The sequence below is a fragment of the Camelus ferus genome, chromosome 29 (assembly GCF_009834535.1).
Source record: "Camelus ferus isolate YT-003-E chromosome 29, BCGSAC_Cfer_1.0, whole genome shotgun sequence".
Lineage (NCBI taxonomy): Eukaryota > Metazoa > Chordata > Mammalia > Artiodactyla > Camelidae > Camelus > Camelus ferus.
In genome coordinates, this window is record NC_045724.1 from 758,252 (window position 1) to 777,395 (window position 19,144).

The window sequence follows — 19,144 nt, forward strand, 5'->3', positions numbered from 1 at the left end:
TTTTATAATTATGTATTCCTTTTGTAGTTGGAAAAAAAAATTCTTCCCCAGAGCCTTCCCGATAAAATCCAAATTCCTTAGAGAAGCATGTGACCAGTATCTGGCCCTAGCCCCCTGTTCGCCTTCTCACCAGCGCCCGGTCTCACCTTGCTAAGGTCATACCACAATGCTTGCCTTTCCCTGATGGCCATGTCATCACTGTCTCGGGTTTGTTTTCATTATTTATTTTTGCCTAGGATGCTCTTGAATGCCCTTCTCACTCTCTGGACTTGCTAACTCTTTGGCCTCTTTGATTTCAAGTCCCAGCGCTGTGTTTTCAAGAGATAGCCTCCTCGGGGGTGCCTTGGGGTGGGTCAGATACCTCCTCCTTTTCCCTGCAGTCACTCTTGGTGATGCCATCACACTGACTTGCAGTCAGGGTGGCCAACTGTCCTGGTTTGCTTCTCCCTGAATCTAATTCTCTGTTAACTTGTTCACATCTTAGTCTGTGAGCACTTTGACTCCACAGACCTTTTACAGTATCTCCGGGTTTAAACATTTTATCCTTTCCACTATCGACCTTGTCTGTCTTGTGATCTTTACCCACGTGAATCTGAAGTTTATCAGGAGATAACAGGTAACAAGTAGGCGGAGGGCTGACTGGATCTATCAGTAGGTGGTATGGGCAGCTCCCGCCACAGTGGTGAGATCTGATGATGCTAAAGGGTTACTCACGACTCTCTGTCCTAGGCCTGGCAGACAGCAATGAGCTTTCCTCTGTAGCTGAAAGCATCTTGGTAACTGGAAGGCACATCTTGATCAGTTAATGTGTTAGGATGGCTTTGTGTATCCCTCCCTTTAGTGCTCACTGTAATTCTGAACAGTTGTTTAATTCTGCTATTTAATAATGCAGTCTGTCCCATTTCAGTCCCACGTTCCCAATTCCCATACCTCGCTCTACTTTTCTTATTTTCTGTAGCACTTTATTTTGGGTGGGGGGAGGTAATTAAGTTCTTTATTTATTTTAATGGAGGCACTGGGGATTGAACCCAGGACCTCATGGCGGCTAAGCATGTGCTTTACCACTGAGCTGTACCCTCCCCCCTTTCTGTAGCACTTATCTTCTACTTGCTGGTAAAATGTATTTCTTTATTATATCTACAGTTTATAGTCTGCCCCTGCCTGCATCACCACAGGACACGCATCTTTGTTTTGTTCATCAGTGTATCCCAAGTACCTACAAAAATGCCTGGCACATAAGAGGTGTGCAATAAGTATTTGATAAATTAATAGATCTGCCTAAATCAGGGGTTATTCCTCTTTGGGGATTAAGTTATAATTCTTCAATCACAAGATGAAAATTTTTAGACATCAAGAGAGGCATGTGAATGCCTTTCTCGACAATAAAAAACAGGACACCCTTAGAGACAACCAATTACTACTTTCTTGACAATCTCTTTAATTGAAATGGAGAAAGCAGTTCAGCAGACTTTCTAAACAAAGAAGAATGTCTAACAAGACATTTTGTAGCCACTATATATTCTCCTTCCTTATTGCAATGTGTACACAGCTGCCCCTGGGAAAAGGGCACTCAGGTCTTGGTGACATTTGCTCCTAAGTCACAAGGATCTCAGGCTACTAATTCCACCTTTCCCGCAAGAATGACAAATTGCTCTTTCTTGTCTTCAGGGTTTTCAGGGGTCATGGTGAGCATGTAGGGGTCCTAAAGACTCCCCTGCTGTTTAGAAACAGTAGTGTTTCTCAAATTTGCATTATAGCCTGGGGTAACCAGCCCCTAAGATGTCCCCCAATCATCTCTGCCTCCTGGTATTCACACCCTGTGGGGTCCCTCCCACAGTGAATCTGAGCCGGCCTGTGTGACCAATAGAATCTGCAGAAGTGACAGTGTGTGTCTTCCAGGGATTCATCATAAGGGGCAGCGACCACCTGCAGTGGTCTCTTGGGTCTCCAGCTCTTGGGGAAGCAGGTCGCCAGGGGAGGGGACTCTAAGGCAGCTTGTTGGAGAGGCCCAGTTAGGCCAAAGAGAACACCAGCTCGGCAGCTCTGGAAGTGAGCCGCCTAGGAAACGGCCCAGCCTGCAACTTTGTGGGAGACCCCTGAGCCAGAACTCGGCTCCCACATTCCAGACTCACAGAAACCGTGAGACATAGTAAGTGATTATTGTTTTTTTAAAAAAAGAGTTTTGGAGTAATTTGTTAGCTAGCAATCGATAACTAACGAATATGCAAATCTCTTTGAAGGGACAAATGACTTCTGCCCTCGTATTAATTATTTTTCATTTTTTCCTTAAGTAGTACAAACGTAAGGAATTTATATTCTTAGGCTCATCGCTTTTATTCAAAAGAAATTTTAAAATCCAATCTAGTACAGACCCTACGACAAAACAATCCAATAAAAAGCCAGTCATTTTAATAGAGGATCGTTTTGCTGGAATTAAGCTGGTACTAACGTTCCTAAGACATCTCTCCCGCCCGGTTCCCACTGCAGGTACGCGCACCTGTGCTGCTTGCAGCCTCCCCAGCCCCTTCGAAACCAGGGCACGTGGGGCTTTACCCTCCATTGGACCGTAGCTGCCCGTCTCCACAGCCTGATCCCCTGGGCGCGGCCTTACTCCTCCCGAGTTCCTAGCGGACGGAACTGGGCAGAGAGCCGGATCCACCTACACCAGAATTGATACTTGATGAGTCCTTCCTGAAGACACAGGTAACTGGGCTGCCTCGCCCTGCACTTCGGGCCAAGGAGACGTCAGCAAGCTCCCATCCCCCACACGAGACTGGCATTCGGCAGAAGGAAGCTCGGCGTGGGTGAAAACGAGCGTTTTCCCTCAGATCTCCTTTAAATCTTAGGCAACCGGCACCCTTCACGTCCGCTGTGTTCCGGTCCCGGGGTTGGGGGTGCCCCTGAGCTCGACGGCGTCCGGCGCTACCTTACCTCCGCCAGCAGGGGGCAGTAGGCGCCGAGAAGGAATGCGCGTGCTCGGTGTGGGGCCTCGCGCTTCGCAAGCGCAACCGCTGAGCGTGACGGAAGAGTGCGCAGCGTTATGGGAAGAGTGTTTCCTAGCGTCCGGGTCGCGGCGGCGCTCCCCGCTTGAGCCCAGAGCGGGACTTCAGCTCCCGGCTGGCCCGCGGGAGCGGGAGGGGACGCGAGAGAAGGGGGTGGGGCCAATGAGAGAAAAGGTAGGCGGGCCTGAGGGGGAGGCTCAGCCGAGGGGGCGGGGCTCCGGCCGCCGCCCGCGGTCTGGGGAACTTGAGGAGCAGAGCCGCGAGTGGAGAGGCGCCTGGCCGGCGGCGGGCCCGAGAAGGGCGTTCCCGGAGCGGTTGCGGGGGAGTCAGCCGCCGCCCCTCGACCTGTTTCCGGCGTCTCCCTTCGTCTCTGCCGGGACGTGGGAGAGCCCGGCGCGCGGCGGGGGCGTGAGGTGGAGACGGCGGGGTCGGCCAATGCGAAACTGGCTTGTGCTGATGTGCCCGCGTGTGCTCGGGGCCGCGCTGCACCTCTGGCTGCGGCTGCGCTCCCCGCAGCCCGCCCGCGCCTCGGGGGCCGGCCCGGCAGGTGAGGCCCAGGGGCCGCGCGGGCGGGCCCGGCGAAACAAACGGCCCTTTTCATCCCCGGGACGTGAAAGTCAGGCGAACTTGGGGCCGATCCTCACCTCCCCGCCCTTCCTGTGGGCCCTTCCTCCGGCCGTCCCCAGGCCTGGCCGGAGTGGCCGGAGCCCCGGCTGCCCTCCAGCCCTATGAGCTGCAGCCGCGCGCGCCGGGCGGCGGGCCGCCGGGTTGCCTGCTCCCTCCGCGAGCTGTCGGTTCGGTTCGCTCAGGGCTCGGAAGTCTGAGCGCCGCGTCTAACGTTGGTGCGTGTCTTCAGAGGTGGCCGGGTTTTGCTTTTAAGGAGTAACTTTGCTGGAAGGGTACACAGTATTCGGTATCCTTTGCAAACTCTGCGATGGGAGTCGGTTCAGCAAATCTAGGTATGAAATAGGGCGTGAGTGGAGTTGTTCCTGGGAATTTGGTTTGCAAAGCCTCCTGATGAAATGTGCACGAGATTATCAAGTTTTTTTTAACGATCCTGTCCCTCTGCTCTAAAAGTTACCCTCTCATGGGAAAGAAGGCTTTGTGCATGTTCGCTTCCTAACTTAAGAAATGCTTTGCCCACCGCCCAGTGGATTTTTTTTGTTGTTGTTTTTGTTAATGAACTTCACCGCTCTGAACACTTCTTAAGGTTCCCCCCTCCTTTTTTTCCTTTTCTTTTTTAAGGGCTTGCCCTAAGACACGGAAAGCAGCTTAGAAGGCAGTTTTAAAGATGAGGTAATAGTTGTTTTGTTTTTTTTAACTACATTGGGGATTTTTTTTTTCTTGCCACTACTCCCCCAAACAGTTGTTCTGTTATCTAATATTTCTGAGAGTTAGAATTGAAATTTTGCAATTCTGAGATGGCTCTATGCCTTAACTTATAAGTAGAAAGTATTGAAACTCATTGTTGTAATTGGAGTTCTTTATTTCAGTAGCAATCGCTGAAAATCCTTTTCTATTAGACAAACCACAAGCTCTTTGAAAAAGTTACTTGTGTCACCTGAGTCGAATTAAGATACCATATAAGTGATTTAATTGAAAACGCAATGTTACAGGGCATTTAACCTGTTAACAGATTAGGCTTTTATGTTTTGTTTCTTTAGGGTTTTGTAAGGTGAGCTGAGGAAAGAGTGCCATATGTAAAAAATGTTTTGTAATGTCTGTTTGTACTTTACAAGTTTGTTTTGTTTTGGTTTTTAGGTTTTTGTTTTTTTTTTTTTTGGTTTGGGGGGATTTTTGGATAATGAATGAGCTCTACTGGAAGCTACTTGTAGAGCTTTCTTGGGATATTTATGACCTGTGTACCTTTTAGGGTCCATAAACAAGCAAAAACCCTATAATCAAGCTTAAAACTCAGTAGGTTAGCCTGGAAATTTCTTAGTTTCTTGCAATAAGTTTTTCCCTGTCTCTTAGGTCATCATCTAGACACTATCTGCCATCCAATGAGACCAGGCTAGATTAAGGAAATTAGGAAGTAGACCTTGGAAAGGGACAGGGCTATCGGTGAGGAGATCAGTACTGGTAACATAAATTAACTTTGACCTTAGTTGGATATCGTGCATCTAGTCAAGTAACAAAGTATTTTCATTCTAAGTGAAACCTTGCAGACTCCTTTCCTTTTTCACTTGATACTTTGAAAACTAAAAGCAGTAGAAACATCTTTTTTTTTCTTTTAATTTTTTTTTTGAAGGGGAGGTAATTAGGTTTATTTGTTTATTTTAATGGTGGTACTGGGGCTTGAACCCAGGACCTCCTGCATGCTAAGTATACGCTCTACCACTGAGCTATCCCCTCCCCCCAGAGGCATCTTGATTGTTAAAATTTCCCACAGCAGCTTTTCTCATTGTGTTGTCACCACTTCAAACTAAAACATCTGAGCATTTTTACACTCTGCTTATCTCTTAAGCCTGAAGCAAGAGAGAAAACCCAAGATTTTGTTAAGTATTCTTCCTTTGAATTAACATTTTAAGATTTGGTTTTGTTCTCTTTACTCTTCTGCCTTCTTTTGTTTTCAGTCTCATTAAGTCATGGCAGTCTTTTCTGAAAGGGAGATTTACCTTCCCTGAATATTGAAAAAGGCCCTCTGACTTGCAGTTGATTCGACAAATATTTGGGCGCCTCCTCTGTGCCAACTCCTGTTGTAGGTGTGGAATTACAGCTCAACCAAGATAAAGTCCCTGCCCTTGTGCAGTTTACTGATTTAGAAGGGGAGACAACATAAGAAAACAATGATTAAATGTCATAGGGGAGAAAGACAAGTGTGGTGACAAAAGTAAAGCAGTGGAAGAGGATAGAGAAGGATGTGCTCTTGTTTTAAATAGGGCAATTGGAGGAGGCCACTGTGTAGAAGGGAGGATTGGGCAGGAATCTGAATGCAGTGAGCCGGTCACCTTCACCCCCCACCCCCCGTGCTTGTCTGATGTGGTGGCTCACCTTAAGCAGGTGAAGCACAGACAGGAGAACCACTGGTGAGGAGGAAACGGGGCTCCTGCCGGGAAATGCAGTGCCCCTGGGGTGAGGAAAGCGGAGACGGAGACAAGCATTGGGCCAGAGAGTAGAGACACAGGAGATCTTGGTTAGAACACATTAGTTTTAGGTAATGACTTCACAGGAATTATTTAACAGTTAATTTAGAAAAACGGTGTGACACAAGAAGCCTTCTGTTTCTAGGATATTTGGAAAGAAGGGAACCAAAGAGAAACGAAAGAAGCCTATCTGCTCAACAAATGCTTAGAGCTCCAGGTATGGTGCTAGGTATCTAGTTCTTGCTCTCAAGGAGCTCACAGTTTGTTGAAGTCAAAGGTCAAAGACAAATTGAGCTGGCTTTGCAGTTTGGTCTGGGGCTGGTTTGTCCAAAATGATCCTTACATGCTAATCTTGTCTCTCTGTTTTGGTTTTCTTATTTATAAAATGATGACCTGATAGGGTTATTGTGAAGATTCGGTTAACACCCAGGACAGCGCAGGATTCATAGTGAACACCCTGTGAATTTTAGGGAGGAGCGATAATGTGACAGTGGCGGATGCTAGGGAAGTGTTTTGGGTGGGACCTGAAATTGGCAAGAGCACACTGGCAGTGTGTGTAATTGTCCTTCTCCGTAGATCTGTGAGGAACTTGCATATTTTCTTCATTTTCAAGATTTCTGCCCATCTGTGATTGATGCCATCTGAGAGCATGTACACAAGAGTGGAACTTTTGGTCTGATTGTTAAGAATCTTTGCGCTTATTTTGTTGGGTTTTTTTATTGAAATGTAGTTGATTTACAATGTTAGTTTCAGATGTACAGCATAGTGATTCAGTTATACATACACATACACATATTTTTTTCTTTTCAAATTCTTTTCTATCATGTTATTACAAGAAACTGAATATAGTTCCCTGTGCTGTACAGTAGGTCCTTGTTGTTTACCTATTTTAGGTATAGTAAATTTATAGTATATATATATATATTTTTTTTTTACATATAGTAAATATATAGCATATATGTAATTTTATATATACTATATTTAGTGTACCTGTTAATCCCAAACTCCTAATTTCTCCCTCCCCCGCCATCTCCTCACTACATGTGAAGTTAACGCCATGCAGATGCTTGCTAGCACAGTGTTTGCCACCTGGATATTTTGGGCTGATTGTGAACCATCGGTTTTGAAGTCAGCCTCCACTGGCCTTTAATAAACTTTTGGATGTCCACTTCCAGTGCAGAGTCTCGCGGTTGCCAGACTCTCAGGATATATTACATATTAAAGAAGAGAAATGGTCGTTGCCTTCAGGAAGCCTGGGTGGGGTTTTAATTATTCTTAACATTATGAAGATTTGTTTATTGCTATGTATTTGCCATCTAGAACAGTGATCATAGGAGGTGCTCAGTAATTTGAAAGAATGAATTAAAAGAATAAAATTGGCAAAGTATGAATCTTGTCACGTTTCATGATCTTATGATGGAATTTTTTTATTAAAGTAAAACAAGTGCTTTATAGAAAAATTTGAAATTGCTTTTTAAAAAGAAAAATGATCTGTACTGAGCAGTTTTTGAATGCACATAAATATAAAACATGTTTGGGGGAATTATTTAGTATTTAAAAAGAGTTGTTTTTGGACTTATAATGTACATTCAGAAAAAGTCCATGTAGACGTGAGCTTGATGCGGTTTCACAGATTGAATACACCCAACTAATCAGCACCCAAGTGAAAAACAAGAAAACTACCAACATGTCAGAAGCTTCCTTTTTTTTCTTTTTGTTTCTTTTTGGTTTTTTGGGGGGAGAGTGGGTGGATTTTTGATTACAGATTCAATCTTCTGACAGTTATAGGTCTATTCAGATTTTCTATTTCTTTGTGATTCAGTCTTGGTAGTTTTTTAAATTTTTCTAAGAATTTGTGCATCTTATCTAGGTTATCCAATTTGTTGGCAGACAATTGTTCATAGTACTGTCTTCTAATAATTTATTTCTGCAGACTTGGTAATAATGTCTCCATTTTCTTTTTTCTTGTTGGAGGGGGAGGTAATTGGGTTTACTTGATGGAGGTACTGGGGATTGAACCCAGGATCTTGTGCATGCTAAGCACACGCTCTACCACTTGAGCTATATCCTCCCTGCTAGAAGCTGCCTTTATGGTCCCATCTGTCACTGCTGGCAGTGGGAACCGCTACCTGGTCTGTGATGGCAGAGATTTGCCTTCTTTTGTATTTTATATAAATGGAACCATGTGCCTAGTTCTTATAGCATGCTTATCTTAATATGATGTACAACTGCATTTGGTATGTTTAAAACAATTTTAATGGCTGCATAGTATTCTAGCATACAGATACACCATAATTTATTTAACTAATGCCTTTTTTGTGCATGAATGTAGTTTTCAGTTTTTCACTATTAATAAATGACACTGATGGATAGAGATCTTCCAGTGTATCACTGATTATTTCTTTACAATGTGCTCTTTAGCTGTGGAATTGCTGGACAAAAGTTATGCTGTTCTGAGGTATTTGGGTTTTTTTGTTTCTGTGTTTTTTTTTTAAATTTGAGGGGGGGTAATTAGATTTGTTTGTTTATTTACTGATGGTACTGAGGATTGAACCCAGGACCTCACGTTTGCTGAGCACCCGCTCTTCCACTGAGCTATGCCGTTGCCCCAGTTCTGAGCTATTTGATATAAGTTGGCAAATTTTCCTGCAGAATACTGTACCAAATTACTTTGCTACCAGCAGCAGAGGAAAGTAGCCATTTCCTTGAAATAACTATCAAAATTCCAGTCATTTGGGTATTAAAGTTTAAGAAGATATTTTGTCCATTTGAATCTAGGAGAAAAGTGGTATCTCATTGCTCTAATTCAAACTTGATTCCTAGTGAAATTAAAACTTTTTCCATAGGTTTGTTGGCTATTTGTGTTTCTTATTCTGTAAATTATCTTTGTTTCTTTTTGCCTCGTGTTTATTTCTTAGTTTTTTTTGTTTTTGTTTTTTGTTTTTCTGTTTCCAAACACCAGAATCAAACTAGGTGCCCTATACTTGCGACATTGAGTAGAGGGTGACGGAAGTGTACAGCCCAGTCCTGGTGAGGGGACTGGGAAGCTGGGCAGCATTCTTACACAGGCAGTTACTGAAAATTCACTTTGGGCTTCATACTGTGTAACACAGTACTCCCAGGTGTTGGACTGATTTACATTGATGGTACATGGTAGAAGAAACCAGGTTTTTTTTGAGATATAATTGACAAATTACATTAGTTTCAGGTGTACAGCATGATGATTCAAAATACATACGTATTCTAGAACAGCCACCACTGTACGTATAGTTAACATCCATCCCTGCATATAGTTACAGACTTTTTTTCCTGTGATGAGAACTTTTAAGATCTGCTCTCGTTAGCAACATTTAAATATACAATACAGTATTCTTGACTCTAGTCACTGTGTTGTACTTACTTGTTTTATAACTGGAAGTTTGTACCTTTTGACCCCTTTCATCTGTCAGGCCCACTCTCTACCTCTCACCTCTGGCAAACACCAGTCTGTTCCCTGTATTTGTGAATATGATGTTTTGTTTTAGTTTTTGCATATGAATGAGATCATATGGTATTTGTTTTCATCTGACTTAATTTCATTTAGCATAATACCCTCAAGGTTCATCCATGTTGTTGCAGATGGCAGGATTTCCTTCTTTTTTATGGCAGAATGATATTCCATTGTGTATAGAAAACACAACTTTCTTTCTTCATTCATCCGTCAGTAGACACCTGGTCTGCTCCTGTGTCTTGGCTTTTGAAAATAATGCTGCAGTGAACAAGCCTGTGTTTGTTATCACACGTAGGATCCCCACTCATGTATCTTTGCTAGTGAGTGTTTTCATTTCCTTCAGCAAAATACCCAGAAGTGGACTTGCTGGATCAATTCTGCTTTTAGTATTTTGAGGAACCTCCATACTGTTTTCCACGGTGGCTGAACCAGTTTACATTCAGACCAGCAGTGCACAAGGGTTCCCTTTTCTGCAAGTCCTCGCCCAACACTTGTTGTTTCTGGTCTTTTTGACGATAGCCATTCTAACAGATGGGAGGTGAAATCTCACTGTGGTTTTGATTTGCATTTCCTGATGATTAGTGGTGTTGAGCACCTTCACACTTACCTGATGGCCGTCTGGATGTCTTTGGAAAGATATCTATTCAGATCCTATGCCCAATTTTAAATCGAATTCTTTGGTTTTTTGCTCTTGAGTTATATGAGTTCTTTATATGTTTTAGGTATTAATCAGATACATGATTTCCAAATGTTTTCTCCTATTCAGTAGGCTGCCTTTTCATTTCGTTGATGGTTTTCTTTGCTCTGCAGAAGCTTTTTAGTTTGATGTCGTCTCATTTGTTTATTTCTTGCTTTTGTTGCCTTTGCTTTTAGTGTCAAGTCCAAACAATCATCGCCAAGACTGATGTCAGGGAGCTTACTGCCTGTGTTTTCTTATAGGAGTTTTATGGTGTCAGGTCTTACATTCAAGGTTTTAATCCATTTTGAGCTGATTTTTGGGTGTGGCGTAAGTTAGTGGTCCACTTTCTTTCATGTTTAGCATCTCCTTGCCCAGTTTTCCCAACACCACTTGAGACTGTCCTTTCCCCCATTGAGTGTTCTTGGCTCGTTTGTTGTAAGTGAATTGACCATACATGCATGGGTTTATTTCTTGGCTCTCTATCCTGTTCCATTTATCTGTGTATCTGTTTTAATGTCAAAACTGTACTACTGCAGCTTCGTACTATAGTTTGAAACCAGGAAGCATGGTGCCTCCAGCTTTGTGCTGCTTTGTCTAGTTTGCTTTGGCTGTTTGAGGTTTTTGTGGTTCCATACAAATCTTAGGATTGTCTGTTCTATTTCTGTGAAAAATGCCGTTGGAATTTTGATTAGAATTGCACTGAATCTGTAGGTTGCTTTGGGTAGTTTGGACATTTCAACAATATTAATTCTTCTAACCCATGACCATAGAATACCTTTCCATTTACTTTCATCTTCTTCATTTTCTTTCATCGGTGTGTTATAGTTTTCAGTGTACAGACCTTTTACCTCCTTGGTTAAATTTATCCCAAGGTATTTTATTCTTTTTGATGCAATTGAAATTGGAATTGTTTTCTTAATTTCTCTTCCTGATCATTTGTTATTGTATAGAATTTTGTATCCTGTAACTTTACCGAAAGTGTTTATTCGTTCTAGCAGTTTTTTTGTTGAGTCTTTTAGAAACCCTTTTTTCCATATATCTGGAAGTAGAAGTTCTCTAAAAGGCCAAAATCTGCCGTGTACCTCTCTTCTGCAAGAGAAAGAAACACATGTAAAGTAAAGCAGTTCAACAGAAGCAGCTTAGCCATGGATTAGAAGCAGAGAGGGTTGGCAGTGACAGAGAAGAGGAATAAGATCAAAAAGTACTTTACAGCTGTAACCCGTGAGGTTTTCACATACCACATGGGTATCTTCATAGCCACTCATTTATTTATTTATAGAAGAATCTTCTTTGGCAGTGATATGGAGAAGTCTGGGAGAAACCATTAGGGTACCCTTGTAGGTCCTGGTCCTGGTGAGACACTCTGAGCAGAAGCTGTGGCTGGAATTAAGGATGAGAGAGAGAGATTGGAGACATGTTTAAGATGATTTTGTCATCAGGAGGTGGTTAAAATATGTCTCATGTAACCCATCCCTAAAAGACTTATCTTGATTACCCATCACAAATAAGGTAGTGATGTTTGGCATTTAAAGGGATGTTTCAGTTATTTTGAAATTTTACTTTTGTGCAACAACCTTGTTTTCTTGCAGTGTCAGATAAATGAGGCATTTAGGATACATACAATGTTTGCTCTTCTAATCTTTGAGAACTTCTTATTCTTACAGATGAAATAAAGACTTTTTCTTGGTATCAGTTTTCTCTGATTAGGAAACTGAGGCACAAGGATTTAAATAACTTCTTACTGATATAATGCAGCGTGTTAGCTTTAGAATCCATGTCAGGTGTGTCTGGGTACTGCATTTGCCTCGCTTCTGTCAATGAAACGTGCTTCCTACTAATATGTCTCTCAAAAACTTGGGGAGCAGTGGAATGAGTTATCACTGCCAGTTTTACATAAGCATTGAAATTATTCTCCCTTGAAGAAATAATCAACTTGCTTTTGATGTCTTTTGCTTGAGTACCTAGATCCTGTGGTGTATGAAAACATCGCATTGAGTATAGTAAAGACCTCTGGCCTTCAGTAAGTTATTTTTGGAAACATTTTGGAGGAGTTTCCACCCCTGGAGGGAGAGACGAAATGGGGTCTGTAATCAGAGCTATATTATAAGCTTGTAGCTCTCTAGCTTTGACACTAGTGATGAAAAACAGGAACAGAGTATCTTTCCCTCTGTCTTTTTCTAAGGGCAAATTTTAAAAATGTAATCCCGCCCATTAAATATGACAGTAAAGAAAATGAGTTATAAAAATGACAGCAAAAAATGACTTGTCACTTGATTTTTTTTTTTAAACTAGAAATGTTTTTCCCCTCCTTCATTCTTTAGAATATTTAAGTGATAAATGTTTACTGGCTGTAGAATTTATTGACATAAATAGCATTCTGATTCTTTCCAGTAGTCCTTCAGTTTCATTTCCTGAACTTAATAACTAATATTAATGTGGGACTTCACTGTTGAAAGCACATTGATTGTAGCAGTTAGTGGTTGTTGAATGCCTCCTATTTGCCTGGTACCAAACCAGTACCTTTATACACATCATCTCATTTAGTTCTTACAATTATGAGAAGTATTATTGTACCCATTTCTACTTAAGGAAACTGAGGCTCAAGAAGTTAAATAAAGAGCCAGGATTCTGACCACAGTCTAATTGACTCTTACTACCTACTGTTTTATGGTTTATGCCACATTGACTTTCCAAACTGATCCTTCTCAGACACACCTTATTTTCTTTGAAGAATTTACATACTTACATGAGCATGGATGCATAGCTAGGTGTGGAAGCAAGAAGACTCTACACCAAAATGTAGAAAATGAAAAAAAATTTTTTGTATTTGGTTGCATTTTCTGCAGACATGAACATAGGTTCATATTATAATAAACATTTTTATGTTACATATTGAACTTAACAGTCATTGAGACATGACTCTTCTGATTTATTGTTGCTCATTTCTAGATCAACTGACCTTACTTCCTCAATGGAAATCCAGTCACTATGATGTGGTGGTTGGCGTGCTGTCTGCTCACAATAACCATGAACTTCGCAACATTATAAGAAGCACGTGGCTGAAGCACTCACTACAGCATCCAGCACTGAGCCAGCAGTAGGTTTCCTGATTTCACACCCTGCCTGATGTGCTGAATTAGTGTCCCGAAAAACCTCCTCTTGCTTAGTCCAAGATGTTAATTCAGATACGTGGCCTCCTTTCCTGGGAGAAGTGGCTATTTTGTTTTGTTTTTCCTCCATACAGAGGGGCCCAAAAAGTCAATTTAACCAAGGTTTGAAGCCGAAAGTTGGAGAAGAATATATTCATTGGTTAACATACCTCATTTGAAAAATAATTTTCAGGAGGGGAGCCGTGGTAATTAGGTTTATTTACTTATTTTTGTGGAGGTACTGGCGATTGAACCCAGGATGCTAAGCACACACTCTACCAATTGAGCTATATCCTCCCCCAACATATCTTGTTTTTATAGATACCTAGTTTGGTTTGTTTTTGTTTTTTGGCTTTTTGGTTTTTTTCCTTTGATTTAGACTAACAGTTCTTTAAAAGTTCTGTCCTGGGTAGTTCTCTGTTAGACACGTGTGTGTCTATACATGCTTTTGACTAACTTTACAGAGATACACCTGACTTCCTTCAGTCCTGTAGTGCCGGGTAGTTGTGTGGTCTGTGGTTTGTGTAGTCTGCCCTGCTCTTCCTGAGTGCCCTTCCAGGCCCGAGCCTTGGTCGCACGTCACACATTGATGTTAGGTGACTCCGTGATTGGTTAGAAGCCCAAGGCCTTAGTCTTCTCAGGGAAACCAGCCTCTGAAGATGACGTAGTGAAGGCTGGTGGAAAAGTGTGGAAGTTTGGGCTTCTAGTTATGTGATGATACCTCTCTGCTCGTGTGAAGTCACTGATACGCAGAGAAGGCCCTGAGGGTGGCATTAAACCTGCACATTTGTGACTGAGTACCACTACAAGGGAATTGCAGTTGTGAATTTTCTTGTCACCAGTAGTGAACATTTATAGATTTCCTGCCTAACTCAGAGCAGCTTCCATTCCTCTTCAAGACGGGTTTCTCTAGTTCATGATCGCAGTGAGAACAGAAGCCACTGCCCAGCACATGAAAGGACTGAGAATCATCACTCCTGCCAGAACCACCTGGAAAACCTGCACTTCTTGCAGTCTCTCCCGGTGCAAAAAATATGACCCCTGTCTCCCAGGTTCTCAGACCAGAAACCTCGGTGTTTTGTTGTGAATGGTGGAGGAAGTCCCCCTTGTGGGGTCTTCATGGATCATTCCACCAGGGCAATGAAAACTACCCTGGGAGAGGGTCCTGAGAGGGCAGCATAGCGCCACATGGGAGGAGCGTCCAGAGAGCAGGCTCAACAGGCAGGTGGGGCGCCGAGAGAGTGAGGACCGCGGGCAGGTGCCTTTATTTGAGGTCAGGGTGAAAAAAGTACAAGCAGAAAACGTGAGGGCATTTCTTTGTTGGGCTTGGCTGTCACTGGGTCACTCCCAGGGCGGGGCAAGGAGGCAGGGCCCAGCCTTGTCCCCAGTGCACCCAGTCATCTGGAGAGGATGCTCACTGGTCATGGTGTTGAGGCATCAGGAAAATACAAGGTTTTAAAATTTTACAAACTGTTACCTCATTCTTCTTTGTCTCACATGCCACATCCAGTCCATTGGCGTATTTTCTTGTTGTTGCCTGTAGATCATATCCAGAGTCCAACTTCTCACCACCGTTACCACTACTGTCAGAACCGCTGTCCTGGTCTGGGTCACCGTTACCTCTCACCTAGATCATTGCAGAAGCCTCCCGGTCTGAATTTCCTGCTTCCACCCTTGATCCCTTATGTTTTATTTTCTGTACAGTAGCCAGAGTGGTCCTTTTAAAGTGAGTCTAATTGTGTCAGTTTTCTGCTTACATCCCTCTGCTGACTTCTCTTCTTGCTCAGAGTGAAATTCCCAAGTCTTCACTGTGGTCTTTGACCTCATCTATATCTACATCCCTTGCACTGGCCACCCTGCGGTGCCTCAGTATACTAAATGTGCTCCTGCCTCAGGGCCTTTGCGCTTGCTGTTCCTCCTGCCTGTCCCACTCTTCCATTGCTTGTCTGTGTGGCTCACTTCCTCACTTTCCTCAGGTCTCTGCTCGGATACCACCTTAGCAAGCAGCACCATATTAAATAGTACCATTCCAACCTTGTCCTCCCTTACTTGGCTTTATTTTTCTCTATAAGTACTTATCACTGACTAGCATGTTTATTATATTTAGTTGTATGTTTGTAAATTGTTTGTCTTTCCCTAGTGGAATATGTGTTGTGAGCCTAGGGGCTTCAATTTTTTTCATTGGTGTATTTCCAGAACCTAAAACCCAACTTGGCACAGAGTAAGGTACTGAACAACTATTAAGGGAATGACTAGGAGCTAAATATAATGAGTAATATGGACATTTCAGGCAATCACCAGTAATTTATGTATTATCATAGTATATTTTCTTTAAATTTAGTAAGCTTGGTGATTTGTTTTATAAAAATGGTGGGATATTTGTATAGAGACAGATATTAGCTAAAAACTTCTTCCTGGGGCAGAGTAATTTTGTGGATCTAGTAAGACTATGGTAACTAAAAAAACAAATTTGGTAAATATCTGCAATAATTTAATTAACAGATTTATTCAAGGCTGTTTATACTTTTATTCTAAATGCTGGTTGTTTATAAAAGGTGTTCTGCCTTAACTGGTCATTAGTAAAAAGAAAGTGTTTACATTTCTGTGCTTCTGGCTTACTTTCAAATCTTGCATTTCACTGAAGGAGCCAGATTCTACATATATTTCAAAGACATTATTTAATTAGAAGCCTTTGTACTGAAGCTGTAATTTCACAAGGAGTTATTAAGTGCTGTGTATACAGGTAGTGTGCTGTGTGTAGTGGATACACAGGTACGGGATAGGCTGAGTCTGCATGGGGGGTCGGAGTTGAGAAGAAGGAAATGGGTGTAGCAGTGTAATAAGATGTTCTCTGTGCCTGTGGTAGAAACAGGTGTGAAATAGCCTGGAGTGTTTGGGAGACTCCTTACAGTCCTGTGTGGCTGGAGTGCAGAGCTCAGGGCGAGGGTGGAGAGCCTGAGGGAAGGGGAGAGGGGCAGAGAGGGAGGCTGTCACCGAGGGAAGGCGGGAGGGCTGATACCCGGAGCGGCGCCGGTGCCCAGGCCGGGCAGGGGGTGAGCATGTGCAGATTGGGGCTGCTGAGGGGCTGGGCTAAAGCCTTGACCTTTTAAGAAGTAACATAATTGAATGTAAAAGGAGGCGGACTCGAGGGTGGTTGCCAGCTTCAAACATGAGAAAGAATGAAATCGTCAGTCAAGACAAAAATCAGGCTTCACGGGGAGGGAGCTGTATGCAGTCCGAGGTGCCTGCCGGTGGCAGTGCACTGGGGATGTTTGGCAGCCGGCTCTCTAAAGAGAAGGCATGCTTACCCGTTCTTGCGTGTTTCCTGCGTGTCTTATCGCTGTGAAGGCGGCGAACCACGTGATGGAGCCATAATCACACGTCATACTCGCCCTTATGAAGTCCCATGTAGCCGACCGATTCTTAGGCTGCTTCCACTGCACTGGAGCCTCCTCACAGCTGCAGCTGATGCCTGTAGCTCTGACATGACTGTTCCCTGTAAGGTAAAGGGTAAGACTGAAGTGACAGCTTAGCTGTGTGACAGGACTTTACCCTCAGTGAGGAAGTGAGTGACGTCTTTGCTGAATCAGATAATAGGTTTTGAACCATGGAAGAGTATTTCCTCAATTTTTCATACTCTTCACAATGGAATGGCCACAAACAGGTTGCATTTTTTTAAAGTTACCATTTTAATCATTTTCCAGTGTACAGTAAGTACATTCACAATATTGTACAGTCATCACCACCATCCATTTCCAGAAATTTTTCATCATCCCAAACTGAAAATCTTTGCCCATTAAACAATAACTCCCACTGCCCCCTTCTGTCACCACTGGTAATTTCAGTTCTACTTTCTGTCTATGAATCTGCGTATTCTGGGTACCTCCTCTAAGCGGTTCATATTTGTTCTTTTTTTTTTTTTAACTTTTTTTTATTGAATTATAGTCATTTTACAATGTTGTGTCAAATTCCATTGTAGAGCACAATTTTTCAGTTATACATGAACATACATATATTGTCACAGTTCTTTTGCTGTGAGCTACCACCAGATCTTGTATATATTTCCCTGTGCTATACAGTATAATCTTGATTATCTATTCTACATTTTGAAATCCCAGTCTGTCCCTTCCCACCCCTGCCCCCTTGGCAACCACTAGTTTGTATTCTATGTCTGTGAGTCTGTTTCTGTTTTGTATTTATGTTTTTTTGTTTTTTGTTTTTTTTTTTAGATTCCACATATGAGCAATCTCATATGGTATTTTCCTTTCTCTTTCTGGCTTACTTCACTTAGAATGACATTCTCCAGGAACATCCATGTTGCTGCAAATGGCATTGTGTTGTCGGTTTTTATGGCTGAATAGTATTCCATTGTATAAACATACCATATCTTCTTTATCCAGTCATCTGTTGATGGACATTTAGGCTGTTTCCATGTCTTGGCTATTGTAAATAGTGCTGCTATGAACATTGGGGTGCAGGTGTCTTTTTGAAGTAGGGTTCCTTCTGGATATATGCCCAGCACCGGGATTCCTGGGTCATACGGTAAGTCTATTCCTAGTGTTTTGAGGAATCTCCGTACTGTTTTCCACAGTGGCTGCACCAAACTGCATTCCCACCAGCAGTGTAGGAGGGTTCCCTTTTCTCCACAGCCTCTCCAGCATTTGTTATTTGTGGACTTTTGAATGATGGCCATTCTGACTGGTGTGAGGTGATACCTCATTGTAGTTTTGATTTGCATTTCTCTGATAATTAGTGATATTGAGCATTTTTTCATGTGTCTATTGATCATTTGTGTTTCTTCCTTGGAGAATTGCTTATTTAGGTCTTCTGCCCATTTTTGGATTGGGCTGTTTGTTTTTTTCTTATTAAGTCATATGAGCTGCTTATATATTCTGGAGATCAAGCCTTTGTTGGTTTCATTTGCAAAAATGTTCTCCCATTCCATAGGTTGTCGTTTTGTTTTGCTTCGCATTTTTAAGTTTAACCTGCATTACTAACGTTTTCTCCATCACTAAATCTAGACAGTCAGCAAAACAATAAACCAAATCCTTATTTGTAGTGTTTGCCAGTTTCCATGTTGTCATGTTCCCACCACAGCCAGTTTCAAGCTACTAACGTGATATCTCTGACTACAGGGCCGGGGAGGACAGGTGGGAGCATTGCGTTGTGGGGTTTCCACCACGTGGGTGCTGTCGGTGCAAACCAGCTCAGGAGCACAGGCAGGAGTGAGGTAACTAAGAAGTCGTGAATCCAATTATTTCCTCTGTTTTTAATGTACTTAACTGTAAGTTTATATAAGTTAATTTTTAATAAAGGCTGTGCTTCATAACCAGCTCACAGATTTCTTGAGAACTTTGCAGTTGGCCCCCGTGACCCAGTCAGAGCCACTGTCTGGGCCATCTGGGTGAAGATGTACCATGAATTGGTGGGTCTTTTACTTAGAAGTTGAGGCCAAACTAGAGATGCCAATTCAGGAATCATTCTCAGTCTAGTTGAAGCCTTGGGAATAAAAATTGTCCAGCGAGAGCAAGTGAAAAGAGTGAGTAAAGTGAGAAGAGGTCCCAGGGCAAAGCCCCGGGGTTATATCCACTTGTACTGGACCAGCTGGGCGAGGAGAGTTGCGGAGCCTGCTGAGCTGGCACGTGGAGAAGGGAGAGAGCTCTTCCAAGAGCCACAGGAAGCCGCATAGGTGAGGGCTGGAGAGCGTCTGCTGATTTAGCAGCAGATCACTGGCTATA

General features: G+C 42.7%; 1 protein-coding gene across 1 annotated transcript in view; it reads left to right on the top strand.

The window, feature by feature from the left end:
- Nucleotides 1-3,188: 3,188 nt before the first annotated feature.
- The window catches only part of LOC102522922 (UDP-GalNAc:beta-1,3-N-acetylgalactosaminyltransferase 2), a 47,194-nt gene continuing 31,238 nt past the window's right edge, over nucleotides 3,189-19,144 (top strand). Inside the window, 2 exon segments of the mRNA XM_032470086.1 lie at nucleotides 3,189-3,549; nucleotides 13,207-13,354. Coding sequence (XP_032325977.1) covers nucleotides 3,438-3,549; nucleotides 13,207-13,354 — 260 coding nt within the window. The 5' untranslated portion in view covers nucleotides 3,189-3,437.